Raw genomic sequence first — 21,198 nt, 5'->3', positions numbered from 1 at the left:
TACGAAAGTACTGTGAATATCCCGAGTTCCTTAAATTAATGTCTACAAAGTGATCTGGGTGAGTACCAGCTATTGTACTGATTACACACATTTGTGCTCTGAATACGTTTTCTCTTAGTGATGAATTGCCCCAAAATATGATGCAATATGAAAACAGTGAATGAAAAGAGGCACAGTAGGCTAGTTTAGTGATATGTTTACGACCAAAATTTTCAGTAACCCTAATAGCATAAGTAGCTGAACCTAAACGTTTCAGTAGATTATCAATGTGTTTCTCCCAATTCAATTTCTCATCAATGTACACACCCAGAAATTTTGCATATTTCGCCCCTTAGCAACCGACTTCTGTTCAAAGTCTATATTTATCAATGATGTTATGCCAGTTACTGTACAGAACTGTATATACTGCGTTTTCTCAAACTTCAGTGAGAGTTGCAGAGAACCACTTAATAATTTTCTGAAATACATTATTTACAATTTCCTCAGCTATTTCTTATTCGTTGGGTGCGGTTACTATATTTGTATCATCAGCAAGAAGAACTAGCTTTGCATGAATATAGAGTGGCAACTCATTAATATGTACTAAGAACAATAAGGGACCCCAGACTGAACCCTACTGGACACCATTCTTGATACCTCCCCAGTTAGAGGACCCTGAAGATGAACTTTACATACACCAATGAAACGCCTTTTAGGTATCAAAGTAATCTACTTTTTAAAAAATATCAAGCTGATAATTATCAAATGTTACAGATAGTTACAAAAGGAAATTCTTGCACTTGCTGTCAAATTTCGTTCTTTCGGGATGACATGTTCTCAGACTCACCGAATCAGTTATACTAGAAATGGAAATTTTAGGCTCTTACTCCTATTGGGAAAATTTAGGCGGATGCCCATAACATCGTCCTAACTAAGCACGAAATAGAAATTTTGGTCGTTCTCGATATTTGCTCCCTTACTAGCAGCATATAAGAACACCTTCTGCGCCTTCAGATTTGCCACCAGAAGTCTGACGTTATTTCAGGAGTGACAGGCCGAGCGAAGTGTAGCAGGGCTTAACAGACTCTATTCACATTACATTGGAACAGAGACCTCAAGTATGGTAGTCTGTATTGCGCCCCCCGCCCCAGATCACTTAATGTTGGAAGGGTCCCTATGAAAAGGACTTGGCTGATTTCCTTCCCCACCCTGGTTCTAGTGCTCTGCCACTAGTGACCTCATCGTTGACAGTTTAGTTAAGTGCAAACTTAATTGCTTCTTTGGCAAAATTACTATCTCGAAATATTCTTTGTTATTTAGTACTGAGGCGAAAGTAAAAGGTACCAGTAGTTACCTTCTTTAGCGTATTTCACTTGCTCACATCAGTGTTAATGGTAATTAAGCGATCAGTATTCAGTTATAGTCCGAAAGTTACGACGCAAAGTAACCCTGGATATTTATGGAATGCACTGCTATACTGAGGAAGGGTGGCCCTCACTTAAAAGCGCTCTTTGTCGAATGTTCACCTTCTTCTTGTAGATGACTGTGCGGGTTAAGTTAGGGGCGGAGGAGAGGGGAGGGGCAATAATGCTGCATGTGTCGACGTGTGTGGAATTCAAGAAAAGCAGATATAGCAAAGTGCTCTGTCGAACAACGTCCTCATTTCACGGATAGATCACCGCCAGCTGTACCAAGTGCCCTCCCTCATTGTGATCAACACAGGGTACAACTCAGAGTATAGCGAGCAGGGACTTCTCTACCATCTGTTCTCCCATTGTCGGCCAAATGAACGAACGATAATTTGTTTACCACCACGATTAAAACCGGCTATCTTCACGTCGAACGTCATACCACTAGCTGGCGCGTGAAAGGAAAAGGATGAAAATTTTGTTGTTACGTCCCGTTGACAGCGAGGTCATCAGCGATGGAGGGCAAGCTCTGATTGGTGAAGGACATCTGTGTCTTTTCATACGAACCATCCTGGCATTTTCCATAAGCGACTCAAGGGAACCACGGAAAACTTAACAGGAGTTGGACAAAAACATAGAACCACTGTGAGAAATGCATGCTCGAACACAAATGCAGATTCTAGCCAAGCGTGCTAGTTGCATCATTGTGTTTCACCACGGACGGCATCTGTGCAATGTCCTCAGTACGTTACAAGTGTCAGTCGTGATCAGACCACAGTTGTGAGTGCTTTTTGTGAATTCGAACGTAGGCAAATTGTTGGTGCTCATATGGCGAGTGCTTCAATAACAAGGGAGCCAAAGTGTTTAGTGTTTAAAGAGACATCGTATCGAAGATTTATCTGAAAAACATCATCCGATAAGTCACAACGCAGACAAAAGTGTGTGTTGAGCGATGGTGGCAGATGTGCACTGAAGAGTGTTGTGACGAAAAATAAGGAGATAACAGCTGCAAAAGTGACTGCAGAACTGAATGTCGCACTCGCGAATCCTGTCAGCACCAAAACAACACGACGGGGGTTCCAGGCGCAGGTAATTACTCGGTGAAGTGGAATTCCGAAACCACTCATGAGTGATGCAAATGCCAATAAGAGGAAAACGTATTTCAGATACCGTAAAACTTGGACTCTGGGAAAATGAAAGAATTATCATTTGGATGGATGGGTCTTGTTTCAAACTGTTTCCTACTTCTGGCAGAGCTTATGTCCCAAGACTGAAAGATGGTAGGGGTTCGGTGATGATTTAAGCAACCACATCGTGGTATTGTGAGGCCCCATAGTTACTCTAAAAGGTCGCATTATTGCCAGGAATACGTGACCATTTTGGTTTATCGGGCCCATCCTACGGTAAAATGTTTATTTCCAAATGGTGATGCTGTTCCAAGACGACAGGGGCGCTGTTCACACATCTCGCGTCGTCTAGGACTAGTTTTATGAGCACGAGGATGAAGCGTCGCTTCTTCCTTTGCCACCAGTCACCACATCTCAATATTAATGAACCTTTGTGGTCAACTTTGAGAAGATGGGTGCGTGATCGGTGTACACCTTCATCGTCGTTACCTCAACCTGCCACTGTTTTGCAGGAAGAACGCTACAGGCGTCCCTTGGAGACCATACAGTCCGTATTTATCCATTCCGACAGGTCTGGAAGCTTTCTTTAACCTACGCCGTATGGTAACGTGCTTTTGGTGTTCCCGTATTCTTGTCCATCGCCTGTAGATCTGCACAGCTGGACTCGGATTTGTATCTTACTTAATACGAGCCCAGTTTGTTAGCACTGCGCCCTCACACTCGGTGCTGGCCTTAGAGATCTCTGCTGTGGGAATGGATGGTAATAATAAACATACTGAATATGCAAAGACAGTTCTGTCCGAAAGAAAAGGTTCGTTGCAACCACCGATAGGAGGAATTTGTTTTAAGTTAAAGCTATTTCTTTGTTATAGTATCATCCTTCTGATTCATAAGTGGAGAATGAATTGTAAGAGGTAACAATGATCGTCTCCTCAATCTTATAAGTTTAGAAATTTATAATTATTTAAACAAAAAAGGAGATTTACAAGGAAAATAATGGCTCCACAAAACGCAGCGTAATGTTGGAACTTACGAAGTAATGCTGCAGTATACCAAAATATAGAAGATATCTCGAATGCAATGAGAAAAAGAAGGCCCTTGCTTTTGGACATTTATTGCGAATGCAAGACAGTAGGTTAACTAATATGATTGTCAAATATTTGTGGAGTGAGAAGTGCACAGCAAACATGGTCAACAAAGTGAAAAAGCATTTAGAAAAAAAAACAATATAAAAACAGAAGGTATAAACAACAGAGAAGCCTTTCGGGGAAAAGTATTGAAACTGAAAGGATTCCAAGGCAGGGTAGCTAAAACGACTGGTTCGAAATGGTATCAAGATAGAAAGAAGAAACACAGCGAGTAGATTAAATATGCCGAAAGAAAAGAAAAGAACAAGGAATGAAGAACTGCAATCGGAAAGTAATCCTCGGATTGCTTATTCGAAGAAAAAAATCTTTTTAATGTAACGCTATTTAACAAGGTCTAAGAAGTACAAAATAATTTCCCCTAGCGCTGTACAGATTCCTAACCCTTTACAGATAATCCTGAAAATTGGCGCTTGTGAATTTTTAGTAGCTTTGAAAATACTTGTACAACTTAAAAGGGAAAACGCGGGGTGTATGCAACGGATAATAGTAACTAGGTGAACCGTTCAGCCATTAATTATGTATTGCGCGTGCCCCACATTTTTCGTTTTAAATTCTACAAATATTTTCATAGCTATAAAAACTTCACAAGCACAAATTTTCAAGAGTGTCTGTGTGGTGTTAGGAATCTGTATGGGACTAGCAGAATTTTTTTTAATACTTTTTAGGCCATATTAAAAAGCGTTATATTAAAAAGTTTTTTATTTAAATAATTATTTTCTACTTTTTAGGCCTGTGTGTATCAAAGTTTTCAATCGATTTCAAACATTTTCATAAGATTACAACAGAGACATGTAAATTTCAGGATGATTACAGTTTCTCTTCACTTGAATCAACCAATACACTGCTTCCTCTTATGATTATCTCACGAAGAGACCTCAAAGGTAAAAATCAGAGAGAATTGTGTGGTGTCGCTCTTAACAAACTGGGTACCACACCAGTGATGGAGGAAATTGCAAGATCAGAAAGGCCCATGTGACTGAAGTGAAATTCTCTCCATATCAGAGATGGCCCTAATTATGGATCATAGCATTTGAGCTCCAGCTCCACTGGGGCACCGAAGGCTGAATGCTCAATCAATTACGAAGCAAATTACTAATTTCTATTACAATATTATTAATTTTATTTTACATCTAATCTTGAGCAATGGATCAATTTTATTTGAGTGACAGGTTTCTAAACACATATGATTCACATGTTTAATCTGGGCATCTTTTATGTAATTCCGATGCTGCAAAATTTTTGTATTTCGTACTGGACATAGCCACTAGTTTTGTGTGGAGAGACTAGGAAATGTCATCTGGGTGATAATAAGTGATAATTCTGCAAAATATGTTTGTGTGTAATTCTGAAACAAAACTGATTCCCCAATGCATTTCTGAACACCAGTACTAGGGAGGGATTATCTTGTCAGCCAAAGTTCAAAATTAGCAGCAGGCTCCAAGATAGTGATTGCACCCCAACAATAGAAACGCTAGTCCATTTCTGTAGTCAACAAATTAGGTGTATAATAACACACTAATGATTATGTAGAAGGGCAATATTTTTACTGTTAACAGTTGAACATTATGGTCAGTTAAACTGTTTGCTATTGGGTTTACAGCCAAATAACTGCAGGTTGTTAGCTTTAAAACCAAATAGCCCATGGGTATCACACACTGTCTGTCAATCCTACTAGGAAAATTTGACATCAAATTCGGTAAATTTCCATTCGTAATCAACTTTTTGGTTAAAAATAATCTGAAGCTGGACATCAATAACTCTACGTGCCCATCTGATATAAAATCAACACTAAAGTCTCCACACACAGCAGTTCCCCAGTTAAGTTGACATAATCTTATGAACACTGCTTCCAGTTGCTTTGTGAATCTGAAGATACTTCCTGGTGGTTGTCTATAAAATGTCAGTACTACACTTTTGCACGTTTCATAATCCTCTATTGTGACACAGTATTCAAAAATCTGTAGAACAAAACATTAATTAACCTGAAAAGCCTGGGACATAATTCCATTTTATGCATGTAGCAACTCTTCCTTTCGTCTTATTGGTTCTATGGTAGTGACATATTAGCTTTTGTTCATCAAGATGAATGTCTTCAATTTCAGTAATTTCCATAGGATGGTCTGATTTGCACAACAAATCTGCTGAAATTTCACTTATCTTCTCATTTATCCATATGGACGTGAGAAGTTCATTCTTTTTATGAATGGATCTTTTGATGGAAGACACTGACTGTATTTTCTATAATACGTGGCTTTGTCCATGCTGTAGTATTTTGTTTTGCTAGTACCCATTTAATTTTAACTCTATATTTACTGCAGCTCTATCTTTCGAATGAATTACCCTAAAAAGGCCTAGTGAACACATTGGAAATCACTGGGATAGGACAGATACTGCTTTAGTCAGAATGAATGCCTCTGGCAGTTAGCCATGCAAGTAGCCTCTTACCAAAAGCATTCAGATACAAATCTGCCATGTATTATGCGACAAAGGGACAGGCAAAGCATCAGTTACACTCATGTGAATGTCCTCTCTGCTGAGCAATCTTCCAAGCTCTGCATTAACATATCCACAGAACACTTCATCCAGAACTTATCATACAGCTCCAAGAATGACACGGTCTTTGCACTAGTGTGAGGAGCATCCTCAACAACTTGCCAGTTGTCATCCTCAGTTGTGTGGCTAAGGTTATGGTCCAAACTCCTGTCTGATTCCCCTACTATTATTAACATGATCGTCTTTTCCAAGAGCTTTCCCCAAAGAGTCCGAACAGCAGATGACATCACTTAGCACTGTACTAGGCTTAAAATCTTAGTTACCCAATGTGAACACTAACAAAAGACTTCTCTACCACTCCCATGACTACTACCCAACAATAAGATCTGCTTGGTATTCTTAATGCTTTTCTTCCTACAGTTAACTTGCAACTTATGTCCTGCACTGTCAAACTACTTTTCCTCCAAACCAATGATGCGGCCATCACTCTACAAAAGACTAAAGTGAGACTTGTCTGGAAATATTATATTTTGCCTTTGGCACAACTTTTTCATATGCTCATTTCAGTCTCTGGTGTTTGTGATTTTGTACCAAGTGAAGTTGAAGAATGAGACAATTACCACCTACTGCAATGTTTTTTGTGGAATAACATTTATGATCTAACTTGAAGCACTAGCTGAATTTTTATCCCACTTGTCTGGTGGGCAGGAATACACTTATTATCTGAGCGAACTATCTGTGCATACTATCAAATGCATATGTTATTAAGCAGTAAATACAGATGATTCAGTCATCTTTCATAAAAATACTAAGCATGAAGAGTGTAGGAAAAAAGTATAGAATTGTTAAAACATTCACAGCAGTTATCAGAAGAGTCATCTCATGTTATTAGCAAATCTGAGTGAGTGGCAAAAAGTTTATTCAAATATGGTTGTAGGTTAATGCCAGTTATTGACACTTTTCAGTAGCATCAGAAGTAATTTAGTGATTTGTTCATCAGTTGCTGCTAGAAAGATGATTACATATTTGTGTAGAGAGGGCTAGCTAGAAATCCTGCAGTCAGTGGATTCCCAGACTTTGGAGATGCAGTGTGATGTGGCAGAGGATGGTAGAGCACATTGATTGACAGATGGCTCAGAATTTGAAGTCTGATGGAATGCAGAAATAGAGGAACCAAGTGCATAGCTGGTATTATGATTACTAACAGCTAGCAGAAACAGTACTGGTGAACCAACGCAGAAGATGGCACAGAGCAATGTTCGCGCACCTGAAAAGTGCATGTCAAAGGTGTCCAGTGCTGGTGTAGTGGAAGTACTGCACCATATTTATAGTAAGTAGTATAGTAAGTAGTAATAGCTTTTTGCTTTTTACTGATCTTTCAGAAAGATGGTTTTCCAATTAAATTGCTGTCACATATGTGCACCATCTGATCATGGTTGCCATTCATGCTGTTCTTGTAGATGGAGTAATTTCTTCCAGCTGCACACCACACTGCCCTCAACCAGGTGACATCTTGAGTAAATCTGTGATCAGGTCCTGAAGAAACCATGATGCTCACTGGCCTGCCAATTGCACCATTTGAAAGTGATACGAGGGAGGAGGGGGGCATGTAGTGAGGACACCATTCTCCCAGCGTTTCTCAGCTTTCTGAACATTGTAGATGTTACTTCTTATTTAAGTACTTCCTTAAATGGCCTTATGAGGCTGCGTGCATCCTGGTCCAGTCCTCCCACCAAGGGAAGGTCGATGGCAATTAAGGAATTCAACACAGGTTCTCCACATGGCGTGCTTACTGCTTCGCTACAGATGCAGACAATGAGTCATCTGGAATTCAGAATTGAAGTTAGATTTCAGTTTCAGTGGAACAGGAAATACAGTGCTATAAATTACAGTAAATGCCCCCCTCCCCAACCCTTGCCTCCCCATGCAGACACACAGAGCAAGTAAGACCAGAAACATTCTGCCTTATATTGTGCCTCAGAAACTCTCCACAAATTACCTGCTGCAAATGTCATTCCTACTCCCAATATATGAAGGTCCCTGTGGTTAAAGGTAGTGAACTTCAGTTAGGGACCTAACGGTTCTCTTCCACAGACAACTTACTATTTGGAACACCTTTCACATTTACAGGTACACAGAAATATTACTGTCCTATTTCGTTACAACAGAGGTAACCATACTTGACACTGTCTGAGACCCACCCGCCCTGATGATGCTCCCCATCATACATATTCTTTGGGTTCCAAAGGTACAAATCATAACTAGGTCTCTAGGCTGAAAGTCAAGCTGATAGTGCATTATGTTCCTGTGATCCTTCATGTGGAATAATTACTGCAGCATCAGTGAGTGATGGTCATGTAAAATCTCAGTCAACCTCTTTTCACTGGCATGCCCCCCAGTACAAGCTCAGAAAAAGTATTTCTGCATTATCCCTTGTCTTTGGCTGAGTCTTGAGCTTATTATTTCAGAAGTCCAATCATTTGTCTGTCTCTCCATTGCAGATGGAACATGGCCAGGTAATCCCATTCCTGCCACAATATTCTAGAAATATATGTAAACTAATTTTTGAGGTCATTGTCTGTGACTATCATCTGTGACAGTCTTTCCATAGTGAGCAGTTTTATTAGCAATCACAAGATTGTGTCTTTCTTGCTAGAAGTCCTGGGTATCATGAAGTTAAAGACTCTGTGGCAGAGAAACCCTAAAAGATAATTTAAAATATATTTTCCAGTAATGTACTATAGGACTTGAATGATGAGGAAGCATTTAGAATATTTTCCTCTCACATTTAAACAGTAACAATAAACGCTTTTTGAACTGTTCATATCCAGTGATGATTTCCAAACAGGTAGTAGCTAGCGTTAAGGCTTCACCTTACAATGCCAGTTAGCTCCATGTAGCAGAGGTATAGGGGTGTGCCTTCGGTAAAGTACAGTTCTTATGGACTTCTGGAAGGCTCAAGTAGCAGAGCTTAAGGGAATCATACTAAACTCCGCATGATTTTCATGTTTAACTTTTTTATACAAAGGGTAATCAAAAGAATGGCTGAAATTTCACTCACAAATCACTGTCTCTAGATCTTTCTTTGTTTTAATGCATCAAGAAATATTCAAGAGTGGAATTAAAATTCATGGTGGAAGGATACCAATGACAAGATTCACTGATGACTTTGCTATCCTGAGTGAAAGTGAAGAAGAATTACAGGATCCGTTGAATGGGATGAACAGTCTAATGAGTACAGATTATGGACTGGGAGTAAAGCAAAGAAAGACAAAGCCAAGGGAAGTAGCAGAAATAAGAACAGGGAGAAACTTAACATGAGGATTGGCGATCATGAAGTTTAGGAATGCTACAACCTATGCAGCAAAATAATCCATGTCATATGGAGCAAAGAGGACATAAAAAGCAGACTAGCACTGGCAAGAAGTGCATTTCTGACAAGAGAAGTCTACTAGTATCAATCATAGGTCTTAATATGAGGAAGAAATTTCTGAGAATGTACATTTGGAGTACAGCATTGTATGGTAGTGAAACATGGACTGTGGGACAACCAGAAAAGAAGAGAATTGAAGCATCTGAGATGTGGTGCTACAGAAGAATGTTGACAGTTAGGTGGACTGATAAAGTAAAAAATGAGGAGGTTCTCCAGAGAATTAGTGAGGAAAGGAACATATGGAAAACACTGAAAAGAAGAAAGGACAAAATGGTAGTACATTTGTTAAGGCATCATGGAATAACTTCCATGGTACTAGAAGGAGCTGTAGAGGGTGAAAACTCAAGAGAAAAACAGAAACTGGAATACATCCAGCAAATAATTGAAAACATAGATGGCAAGTGCCACTCTGAGATGAAGAGGTTGGCACAGAAGAGGAATTCGTGGAGGGCTGCTTCAAACCACTCAGAAGATCCAAAAAATAAAAAAAATAAGAAAAAAATAAGAAAAACAGAACTTGGGGTGCATATCGACAGTCTTTGTAACGTGTGCATGGTATTTTGAGTCAGCTGAAGTGCAAAAAATTTGTTAAGTCTCTTGACACTAGAGAATTTGTTCACTTTGCAACAAATTCACATCTTCCACATTGTGGAAACTGTAAGCCACATCTGGTATTGTGTATAAAAAATCTGAAAATCTGTGAATGACAAACATCTATCAAGATTATAGAAACAATCCAGCAAACTCAACATATACTTTCAATCCACATATATCTTCTTTTGTGTAGCCATATTCTCCATAGTTGCTTCATAATTATGATTGGTATTTTAAAGTCATCTTTGCAACTACAAGAGAATGCTTATTTTTGTCACAAATATTCATTTTCTTGTAGTTGCAAAGACAGATTTAAAATACCTTTAACATGCATCAAATGGCTATGGCAGGATGGACCATGGGGTGGTTTGGCTGGGTGCCACTTGATGCTCAGCAAAAACTTCACATCCACAGGCTTACCATTCTGTCATTGGTAATGTGAGTTTGGTAAGAACAGTGGTGCACCAATTGCCTCAATATAGCTACATCCACAGATTTTGATGTAATGAGCAGAGTGTCCCCACCAGTTAGTGGCAAAGGTACGAGTATTACCTCCAAACATCTGTCAATGAGTAACTGAAGTAGAACAATGCCTTCTAGTACTATCAGATGATGTTGTAAATGAAAATATTGTATAATTTCTGGATCAAGCACCTGTCTCTTTGAGGATGGCCCAATATATGAACTTCCAAACTTCTGACAGGACTGAATTGTGGTTAGCCAATTTGGGCAATGGGAGACGTGTCCACCGAGTGCAGTCCCTTCTGTCTGAGCTGACTGTGCCCATATCATATCTTCCTTTGTGTCAAGAGCTACATCATGTTCTGATGGCAGATGATACACCTGACAGCAAAAAAAATTGGGCACTGTGGACAAGACAGCAGAAAATTAAGACCATTTAGCGATATCAGCAAAAAAATGGTCCAGAGTGTGACTTCACTTTGAGGAATTGAGGCATTAGTCCAAGAAATGTGAGAGACACACGATGCTGTATGTGTAATGGCTTATATTCTGCACATTGCAAGGTGAGCCAGGCCAAGCATCAAAATCCTGATGATGTAACAGAAAGATAGAGCTTTTTCAGGACAAGTGGGCAGTTTCTACAACCTCCAGTCATGGATTTGTTATTCCATTTGAGGCTGAAACAGTACATTGACACAACAAATGAACTTCCAACCAGTATAAGTATCCATCACTTCTAGCAGAGGTACTCGCAGTCTAGCAGTGCTTACTACTACAAGAAGAATACACCAATGCTGGAGTGATATGGGTCATCAAGCAACCAACACAACTTCAGGCCTCGGTTACTGCTGGACCATCTTCTAGTACTAAGTCCTCCTCCCTGGACTTGGTGCCTTCTACAGGTAAGCTGCCTTTTGGCTCACTTCAGCAGCATCCCGATTCCTGCCCTGTGGCACAGCAGATCATGACCAGGGCTGTACAGCCACTCACCCACCTACACAGATGTAGGTGTCCGGACACAACATACCTCTGCTCACAGGGACCAGTTCTGCCCCTGGAGACTGGCATCCCCTGCAAAAATTCAGGCAGACTTCTACGTGATGCTTAACTGAGACACATGCCACTGGCCAGCTCCTGGGTGTCAGCATTCGTGGTGGGGCCCTGTCATGTGCATCACAGCACATTAGTTTACAGATCTTATAAGTTTCAGCAACCATCTCCAGGAGGAAGTGAGTCGCTATCTCAGAGCACTTTAATACTTCATAGCTGCACATTTAAATGGACTCATGCCTCACCAACATGTAAGGACTTTATGGGGTACCTTCTCACTGCCTGCCCCGGATGTAGCCGAATGTTCGCGATGTATGGTGGGCAAGGTGACTAACATCATGTCACTGGTTCACTGCTGGGCCCCAATTACTAGATGCTGACATCATGGCTGGCTTCCTGCTGACACCTGACCACAGCATGCACTGCGGGTCAGCCACACAATCTGCTAAAATGGGTGTGGACAGTGCACTGCAGTGCTATGACTGTAGTAGCATGAATTTCAAAAACGTGTTCGACTTTCTGATACTGTTTTCACGATCTATCAATCGTCTGCACCCTCGCCAAAACCAGCCACCCCAACTCAAGCCTGCACAGTAGTGGCTCTTCACCGTGGGCCAATAAACTTGCTTGGCTGGTTGGAAAATGACGCTTCAGAATACCTGGTGGCTACAAGACAGATTATGGACCTGATTGACCATTCAAAAAGTGGTGATGGCAGTTGGATATGAATACATATGAGGCAAGGGTGCTATAAAACTAATAAAAATGCGTTCAAAAATCCTCAGTAATTATCATTTAGGGTTAATTGTTTAAATGGAAATAACGAAAAAATGAAAGTCCTATTATACAATGAGGTTACAAAAATCATAGGATACCTCCTAGTATGGTTCCAGATCTCCTTTTGCCTGGTGTAATACAGCCACTCAACGTCACATGGACTCAACAAGCCACTGGAAGTCCCCTGCAGAAACAGTGAGTCATGCTGCTTCTGTAGCCATCCATAATTGCAAAGTTGCCAATGCAGGATTTTGTGCATGAACTGATCTCTTGGTTATGACCCATAAATATTTGATGGGTTTAATGTCAGGCAATCTGGGTGGCCAAATCATTCACTCAAATTGTCCAAAATGTTCTGCAAACCAATAGTGAAGAACTGTGGCCTGGTGACACGACACATTGCCATCCATGCTAATTCCATTGTTATTTGGGAACATGAAGTCCACGAATAGTAGTCAAACATAACCATTTCCAGTAGTCCATAATTGCTTCAGTTTGACTAGAGGTCCCAGTCCATTCCACATAAATACACCCCACACCATTATGGAGCCACCAGCAGCTTACACAATGTTTTGATGACAACTTGGGTCAATGGCTTCATACGATCTGTGCCACACTCAAACCCTATCATCAGCTCTTAACAACTGAAGCTAGGACTCATATAACCAGGTCACAGTTTTCGAGTCATCTAGGCTCCAACCGATATGGTCATGAACTTGGGAGAGACACAGCACACAATGTCATGCTGTTAGCAAAGGCATTCATGTCGTGCATCTGTCGCCACAAACCATTAACGCTAAATTTTGCCACACTGTCCTAACATATATGCTCGTTGTACTTCTCACATTACTTTCTGCTGTTATTTCACAAAGTGTTGCTTGTCTGTTAGCACTGACAACTCTACGCACACACCTCAGCTCTCGGTCATTAAGTGAAGGCCCTGGCCATTGCGCTGCCTGTGGTGAGAGGTAACACCTGAAATTTGGTATTTTTAATATGCTTTTGACATCTCAGATCTCATAATACTGAATTCCTCAACTATTTTTGAAACAGGAAGTCCCATATGTCTAGCTCTAACTGTCATTCCACAATCAAAGTTGCCCGACTGTAATCACATTGGAAACCTTTTCACACAAATCACCTGAACACAAATGACAGCTCCGCCTTGTATACATGATACTATCCCCATCTGTATATTGCACACAGCTATACCATGACTTTTGTTGCCTCACTGTACCTGCATGTTTTTCAATAATATCACCAAACCTCATCTTTTGCAAACTGAAATTATAGCTTTTCACATTTTGGAATGCAGATTAAAGCCAAAAAGTTTCCTACCAAAAGTGTACGGACTCATGTGATCATGTACAACACTCTCTCACATCAATTTTCTCATAGTGTAATGGTTTGAGAAGAGGAGCGGGAATCTGAAATTGAATGCTGTCCATTTTTTATTAAAACCTTTATTTGTCATGATCGTAATGTAGAAAACAGTGATTACCAGTTTCATCCTCTTAAACGGTGATCTTCATCAGAATACAAACAAATGGTGTCTACTTCAAGAGAATAGATAGGACTCATTGTCAGTCATGAGGATGAAAAACTGTCTTGTTTCAAGTCTCTTGTATCTCAAATGTTCTTAAAATTCTGTTAGTGAATAGAAACAATGATCTAATGAGAATGACCTTAGGGTTTTACAAAAGGATGTGAATAATGGTATGATTTTCACCTTATGTGGAAGGCTATTGTAAATTTGTACATCACTGCTTATTGTAGAAGTTTTTTAGGCTGATGAATTTACTGATTGGACATAAGCTTTTCCTTTTGTCTTATATCATGCTCATGGATAATAAATTTTTCATTTATGTCTTTTAATTTCTTCCTAACATACTTACAGATTTCTAGTATGTACACATGGGGATGTGAGAGGATTGATGACTTTTGAAAGAGGGGTTTGGAAGAATCTGTTTGTCAAGCATGTTGCTTTATTCTTGCAGATCTTTTCTGGGTTAGGAATAAGAGTGAACTAGGCACTATATTACCCCAAAATATACTTCCATACAATAGGATGCCATGGACTGAACAAAATAGGCAGTTTGGACAATGTTAAAGCTCGCTTTAACAGAGAGTAACTGTAGACTATAATGTACTTTATTTAGCATTCCATTTATTTTGTTTATATGTTTATGCCATTTGAAGTTGTTTTGAAGCCATTTGCCTAAAAACATGATTTGTTTATTGTCACCCTGGTGTTGCATCCATCACCTTTTAAACAGATATTTTGGAATTTTTTTTTTTTTTTTTTTTTTTTTTTTTTAAGTTTATTCCACTCAAACCACCTACTTAGCTGTTCTGTAGTTTCATTTACAGCTGCTTGTAGCCAACTTGGGGTGTTTCCTGTAATATGGATGCTAGTGTCTTCTGAAAAAAAAAATTGCTTGTGACTCAATGATTGGGTCTCAGTTGTTTATTTAGAGGAGAAAGAGGACTGGCCCAAGAATGGATACCTGAGGGATTCCTTCTTTTAGAATTTCTGCATCTGAGGGACATAACCTAATATTTTCCCTTAGTTCAGGTTTTATTTGTTTTTTATGCTTCGTGTTTGTCAAGTATGATGTTAACCATTTTAGTGCAATGTTCTAATGCCATGTACCTGGATCTTGTCCAACAGTATGTTGTGGTCCAGTATGTCAAAGGCTTTATTTAAGTCTAAAAATGGTAGTGACACTTTGTTTTTTGTCCATTGTTTGCAGGGCATTGTGTATAAAATCATAGATGACACTAGTTGTTGATTTTAACTAAATCCTTGCTATCAGTGAGAATTTCACTTTTCTCTATAAATTTCATTAACCTATCATACAATACTTTTCCTATGATTTTACAAAATCCTGATTATAAGGCAATTGGTCTATAGTTTTCTATATTTGATTTGTCTCCTTTCTTATGGATAGGACCACTTTACCAATTTTTAAACAGTCTAGAATGGCTCTGTTAGAAAAGATGAATTGACTACGTCTGCAAGAGGCAGTGAAATGTGTGTAATAAATTGCTTATGATACAATCAGAAATATCATTAATTCCTGATGACATTTTCTTAAGAGCTGATGCAACATGGATGATTTCATATGGAATTGTTCAACAAATACAGATTGAAGAGGAACATGAATGCACTTTGTTTTCCTATTTCTTTTTGGTATCTGTTTTATCACTGACTATTAAATTATTTGTGATATCTGCACAGTAACACATGAAAAGATTTGCAATGTGCTGGGGATCAGTTACCTGCTTGTTCTCATGGTTCAGAGTGATGGTTTCCATTTTCAGGATCACTTTATTTGCTTCCTTCTTCATTACTTTCCTTATTGTTTGAGATTTATTTGCTGACTCTGTTATGAACTTATCATTGGACATTTTTTTGCCTGGGTTATGACTCTCTTGTAGATTTGAAAGTATTTCTGAATGTAGTTGTTCAGAAGTGGGGTTATGTTATTATTTTTCCTATATTGGAGTAATTATTTTTCCTATATCTGAGCAATTCTCTTTTCCTTGCACTTGGGATTTTGATACCTGTTGTTACCCATCCCTTTGCTTTCGGAGTTGTGCCTCTTATTACTTCACAGGGAGTGCAATTTCAAAGTAATCACTGAAGGTGCTAGAGAATTTCTTAAACTTTTGTGGATGTCATCTATTTCTAAAACTTCTTCCCATCTTTCTCCTGATAATAGGGAACTGAATGTTTCTATATTACATGTACTGAAATTTTTTGCTGTCACAGTTCTTTTGTAGTTCTGGGTAGGCAGAAAGTAGCTTTGGAGAGCAACAACTTGAGCTTCATGATCACTATGGCTTGTACTTTTATATTTTGCAGTACAGTTTGTATTCACAAATAGCTGATCCAGAGCAGTGGCAGCAGTTTTTGTGATTCTTGTTGGGGTTGTTATAGTTTGTTTCAAGTTTAAAGTATCTGTGAGGTCGAGCAGTAGCTCTTTTCTTTTGTTGGTTCCAAGAAAATCTCCACACAGCATTATTGATTTCTTCTCTAGATGGTGCCTATTTAGTACATATTCAAGCTTATTTAGGGCTGACTCAAAATTTCCATTTGGGGAATGGAAAAATATACTCTAAAACGATATTTGCCTCATTGAGTTCAATGATTGCCAGATCAAAGTCCCTTTCTGCATTGAGATGCTGAAACGTATTAACAGCTATATATTTTAGGCCTTGGTTGATAAAAATTACAGTACTTCTATTTTTATAACTATTTCTACAGAAATAATTTGCTAGTATGTACCCTGGTGTAGAGATAGAGAGAATTTGGTCCATATTTAGCCAGTGTTCTGTAATGCACATTGATAGATTTGGAGTTCTGAATTTAATTAAATTTCTATATCTAAAATTGTGTTTGTTATTAACTGAATACTTTTATGGCGAACAAAAAGACCTTTACTGCTGCAATTTAATTGATTACCATTACTGATTTTTATACTAACATCAGAGATCTGTTACACCCCTAACCTCGTTCCTGCTTGGTAAGGATTTTTCTATAAAAAAATCATCTGTAAGGGAGCCTGGAGGCTTCTTTTGAGTTGCTGGAGTCCAAATCATTTCTTCCAATGAGCTATGGACCACTTGTCCATAAGAGGGAGATAACTGATGTTTTGGTGAACAAAGAAGACATGAAGATTGATCTGTTTTGTGTGATGCTGGATGATCCCCCTTTCTTGATGACACATCTGCTAATTTTTCCGACCACAAGCCGCTTCCTTAGCCCATTTAAGTGTGGTCCATGTGCAGTGTAGAATCTACAGCCTATACCACTGAGATTACAGCTTCTACATTCTCATAATGTGTGCATATTTTCAAGAGTAGTACATTTGCCATACTTATCTCTTTGTTTACACATGACCATGAAGGTAGGTTATATCAGTGTGGAATAGTCATTAACAGGATATTATGAGTTAAATTACTGAATTCAGACAAGTGGACAAGTTTTTCTGTTTTGCAAGCACCAGTTAACACATGCTGTTGCTTTTCCAATTATTCTGTCATTGATCTGAGTTGAGTAGTAATCCCAGGGCCATGACTATCAGCAAGGACAATAAACTTTCTGTTACTTTTTCATATTCTGATACACTGGGGCTGTACATCATAATGAATTCCAGTATCTATGGCAGGTACCTGTGAATCTTCATTAAAATTCGAGAATCACATTTTAGTATGTCTTTTTTGTGTCTATTTTCCATCATGCCAAAAATAATAAAAAATATCAAGCACTATTTATTTAAATTATACATTATCATTCATCTCTCTCTCTCTCTCTCTCTCTCTCTCTCTCTCTCACACACACACACACACACACACACACACACACACACACACACACACATACTAAAAGAGAGGTCTCGAGCATCCAGAGAGACACACGAAACAATGATTAATTCTGGCAACATTGGTTTCTCAAGTCATTGAGAGTGGGGGCGGGGGGTGGGGGGGGTGGGGGGAATTCTAATTTATGTGTCTATGTGTGAACACTGAGTTCACAACAGTTTTTTCTGACTTTTGATGGTGAGTGTTGTAACTTAGTAACGAAGTGCAAGACATTACAGAAGCAATTTCCAGAAATTTTTGGCTGATTGGTAATTTTTTAGTTCAAAGTAGTGTGTGGAGACTTAGAAGAAACCAGCATTATTAACAGAAGGCAACTTTATCATGTAAATACCTTGCAGTTGGAGTCTTCTTCAAAAGAAAATTAACTGTATTGTTTCTGTAAGAACCAATATGTTTTATCTTTGTTAGGTTTTCTTGTTTTAAATATTGACCTGAGAATTTTTCTTTACTGAGATTTTTGATGACGTTGCAGTGTTGTATTTTGGAGTTAAGTGAAGTGTGATAGTGATGTATGTTTGTGGTTCAGTAATACTGATTTGGAACTTAATGGAATGTAATCAGTTTGCTACAGAATTTTTGGTAGTATATAGGTGGTTCAACTTTTTTATCCTTATCTTGTGAATCAAGGCATGGCTGGTGACCATTTTCTAAACTATTTTCTGAATACTCAAATTTTGGAAGATGATCTGGGTCTTTGTATCAGTTCTTACCATAACAACCTAACTGCCTAGAGTAGAGAGACTCCACACCTTATCATATCAGAACTGTGTTGATGCTCGCCACTGTAACCACAAATTGCAAAAGTAACACTAAGTCATTAAAAGACAAATAAAAATATGAAAAGTAACAGACACAATGCACTTGCTTTAGAGTACAAATATTTTGTCCGTTCCATAGCCATATTCTCTAAAACTGTTACTTTAGCATTTTTGAGCTATTCTTGGCTTCCAACTGTGGGGCCCTAATCTCAGTTTGAAGTTGTTGTTCCCTTTTGTTATATTTAAGTGAACCCCCCAGTTTTTAGGTTAACTCTCAAGCAGTTGCACCAATTTTTACAACATAAGTGGTTGCATGGTTGACTCTGTCAGCAAGCCACTGCATCCTTTAGAGGCACAAACAATACTGCTTCAGTATGTCGGGTAATGAAAAAAAAGCTTTATTTTGCTTTATACATACATAAACATATATTTTAATGTTTGAAGTTCATTTCTCCTTAATAGGTAGTTACAAAAGCTAATAAAAGTACTCTTTCATTTAACAACAAATTTCTAAAACACACAAATTAATCTCATGTCACACTTGGCCTACATTCATTTTGCACTGCACAATACTTCCACAGCACTTATTGCACCACATCAGTTTATTTATTAGATGTGTTTTTATTTTTATTATGTGTACTCAAATTTTACTCATCCTCTTCCTCCAGGTTGTCCACAGTGTTACATGCACACTTTCCACAAACAATGAATGAATGTTTTTTGCACACAAAAATCTTCCACTGACAACAAAGAACTGTAGCAACAATATTCTTTTTTCTACCACATGTAAATCAGTGACTCTTCTTTTATTTTTAGGCTCTCCCAGTTGTTGAGGTTCTTCCAATTTTAACGTTCCAAAAATATTTTGAGGTCATTTGGAATCATAGGAGTGTGGGACCCTGTATCTAAATGAGCTTTCATAAGTTGCTGAGAGAGCTGTTTCAGAAATATCCTCCTTGATTTTCTTGGGTTTTCTGCATTGGACTGAAACAATATTTGGGCACTGATATCAATGATCTTTAATAAAGCAAACCATATAGCCACTGTCCATCTTCTAGTTACATGATCCATAGAGTATTTACTGCACATCAGTTGCACTGTGCCAACCCCTCCCTTTGTCATGTTGTAGTCTGTGATAATGTGTGGTTATTGGTTCCTTCATCAATAGTACTTTCACTGTGCACGACGCTAACTAGAACAACATGTTTACTTCCTTTGGGACATGACACCATTGTGATATCTTTTAAGTACCCAAACAGTGAAGACTCAAAATATTCCTGGATTTCAGTATATGAATTCCAGAGGGATCTCCATTTACCCACACAAATGCTGTGTTTCTGCAAGATTGAGATTTCCAATTGGTAACTAGTATACCAATTATCAAAAGAAATATTCTGACTGGAGCCATTCAGAAATTCTGCCAGTTGACGCACAGATCATTTGGCACTTGTAAGGGCCATTAACTGATGCTGTGTAGAATGTTTTGGCATCACAAATAGCAAATAATTTCAACCCATATTTGGCTGGTTTGTTTGGTGTGTATTGAACAAATCAACAGCTTCCTCTAAAAGGTGCAAATCTCGTATGTGGTTGTGAACTCTCCCAAACTACACCTTTCCTTACAATTTGTAACAAATTTATCCAAATACAACCTGATGGCTACTAATTTGCCACTTTATTGTCAAATCTCACACTTCTGAGGAGGAATAAGAACTATATGTACAGCATACAAGCTCTGAGAATCATCACACCAGTGCAATCATTACTCCAAATTTCTTCAAGATTTGCTTTATTTTCACCCAATAAGAGCACAGGCCTCTTCCCTCAATGCCTCCTTTACATCCCAATCTCTGGAATAGTAGTTTTGTGATATCAGGTGTCTAATATGAAAGTTGCTGTATTCCACAAGTGAATCAATCATGTCCTCACTAATAATCCTGTTGAACATCATCATTTCCTGTATAACACCCTCAGTAGATGTCTTTGGCCACAAATGGTTTTTATTGTATTTTCTGTTGCTTTTTTGTCTATAACACCTTCCCTGGACCACTTATTTTTACCATCTTCACAAAAAAAAGACCCACAAATAAAATCAAAATCATCACCAACATCTTCTTCATGATGTTGCATTTCCTCTTCTTCAAAATGAATATGTTCATTTCCCTCCAAAGGACCTGCTCCTATTTCTGATTCACTGTTGTGATCACTAACTAGTATTTGTTCTTCCTTACCATTGGACCAGGTCATTTAGAAGTTTTTCAGTTTCCTCTTCTGCCAACCCTTTTTTGAACTGTGCTCTTAAAATATAAACAAAAATGAAACTTATTTGATAATGATAGATTTTAACCCATAAAAATGATGGAGTAAGTAATTAAAATAAAGAAATTTTGACTTACGTTACTGGCTACATGGTTGACTTTGCATGCCAAACAGTGCGCAGACAAAAATAAGCTGCAATTATTGCCAAATCTTCCCACTAAAACTCCAGCAATGATACAGGTGACTAACAGATGTGCAACTTGAAGGTAGGTTGAACTGCCAACAGTCCAACAATAATTAATTAGAATTCAGAGTAAAACA

General features: G+C 38.5%; 1 protein-coding gene across 2 annotated transcripts in view; it reads left to right on the top strand.

The window, feature by feature from the left end:
* The first annotated feature begins 2,143 nt into the window (after nucleotides 1–2,143).
* LOC124777647 overlaps nucleotides 2,144–21,198 on the top strand; it is a 156,087-nt gene continuing 137,032 nt past the window's right edge. Inside the window, exon 1 of one of the 2 annotated variants that reach the window (XM_047253124.1) lies at nucleotides 2,144–2,477. In XM_047253124.1, the coding sequence (XP_047109080.1) occupies nucleotides 2,419–2,477 (59 nt within the window). In that variant the 5' untranslated portion in view covers nucleotides 2,144–2,418. Of the gene's footprint in view, nucleotides 2,478–17,614; nucleotides 17,647–21,198 lie in introns of those variants that run through there. The other variant, XM_047253125.1, reaches the window with a different exon arrangement.

This window comes from Schistocerca piceifrons, chromosome 2 (assembly GCF_021461385.2).
Source record: "Schistocerca piceifrons isolate TAMUIC-IGC-003096 chromosome 2, iqSchPice1.1, whole genome shotgun sequence".
NCBI lineage: Eukaryota > Metazoa > Arthropoda > Insecta > Orthoptera > Acrididae > Schistocerca > Schistocerca piceifrons.
Note: the sequence above shows the minus strand (reverse complement) of the source record. Positions and strands in the feature narration are given on the sequence as shown.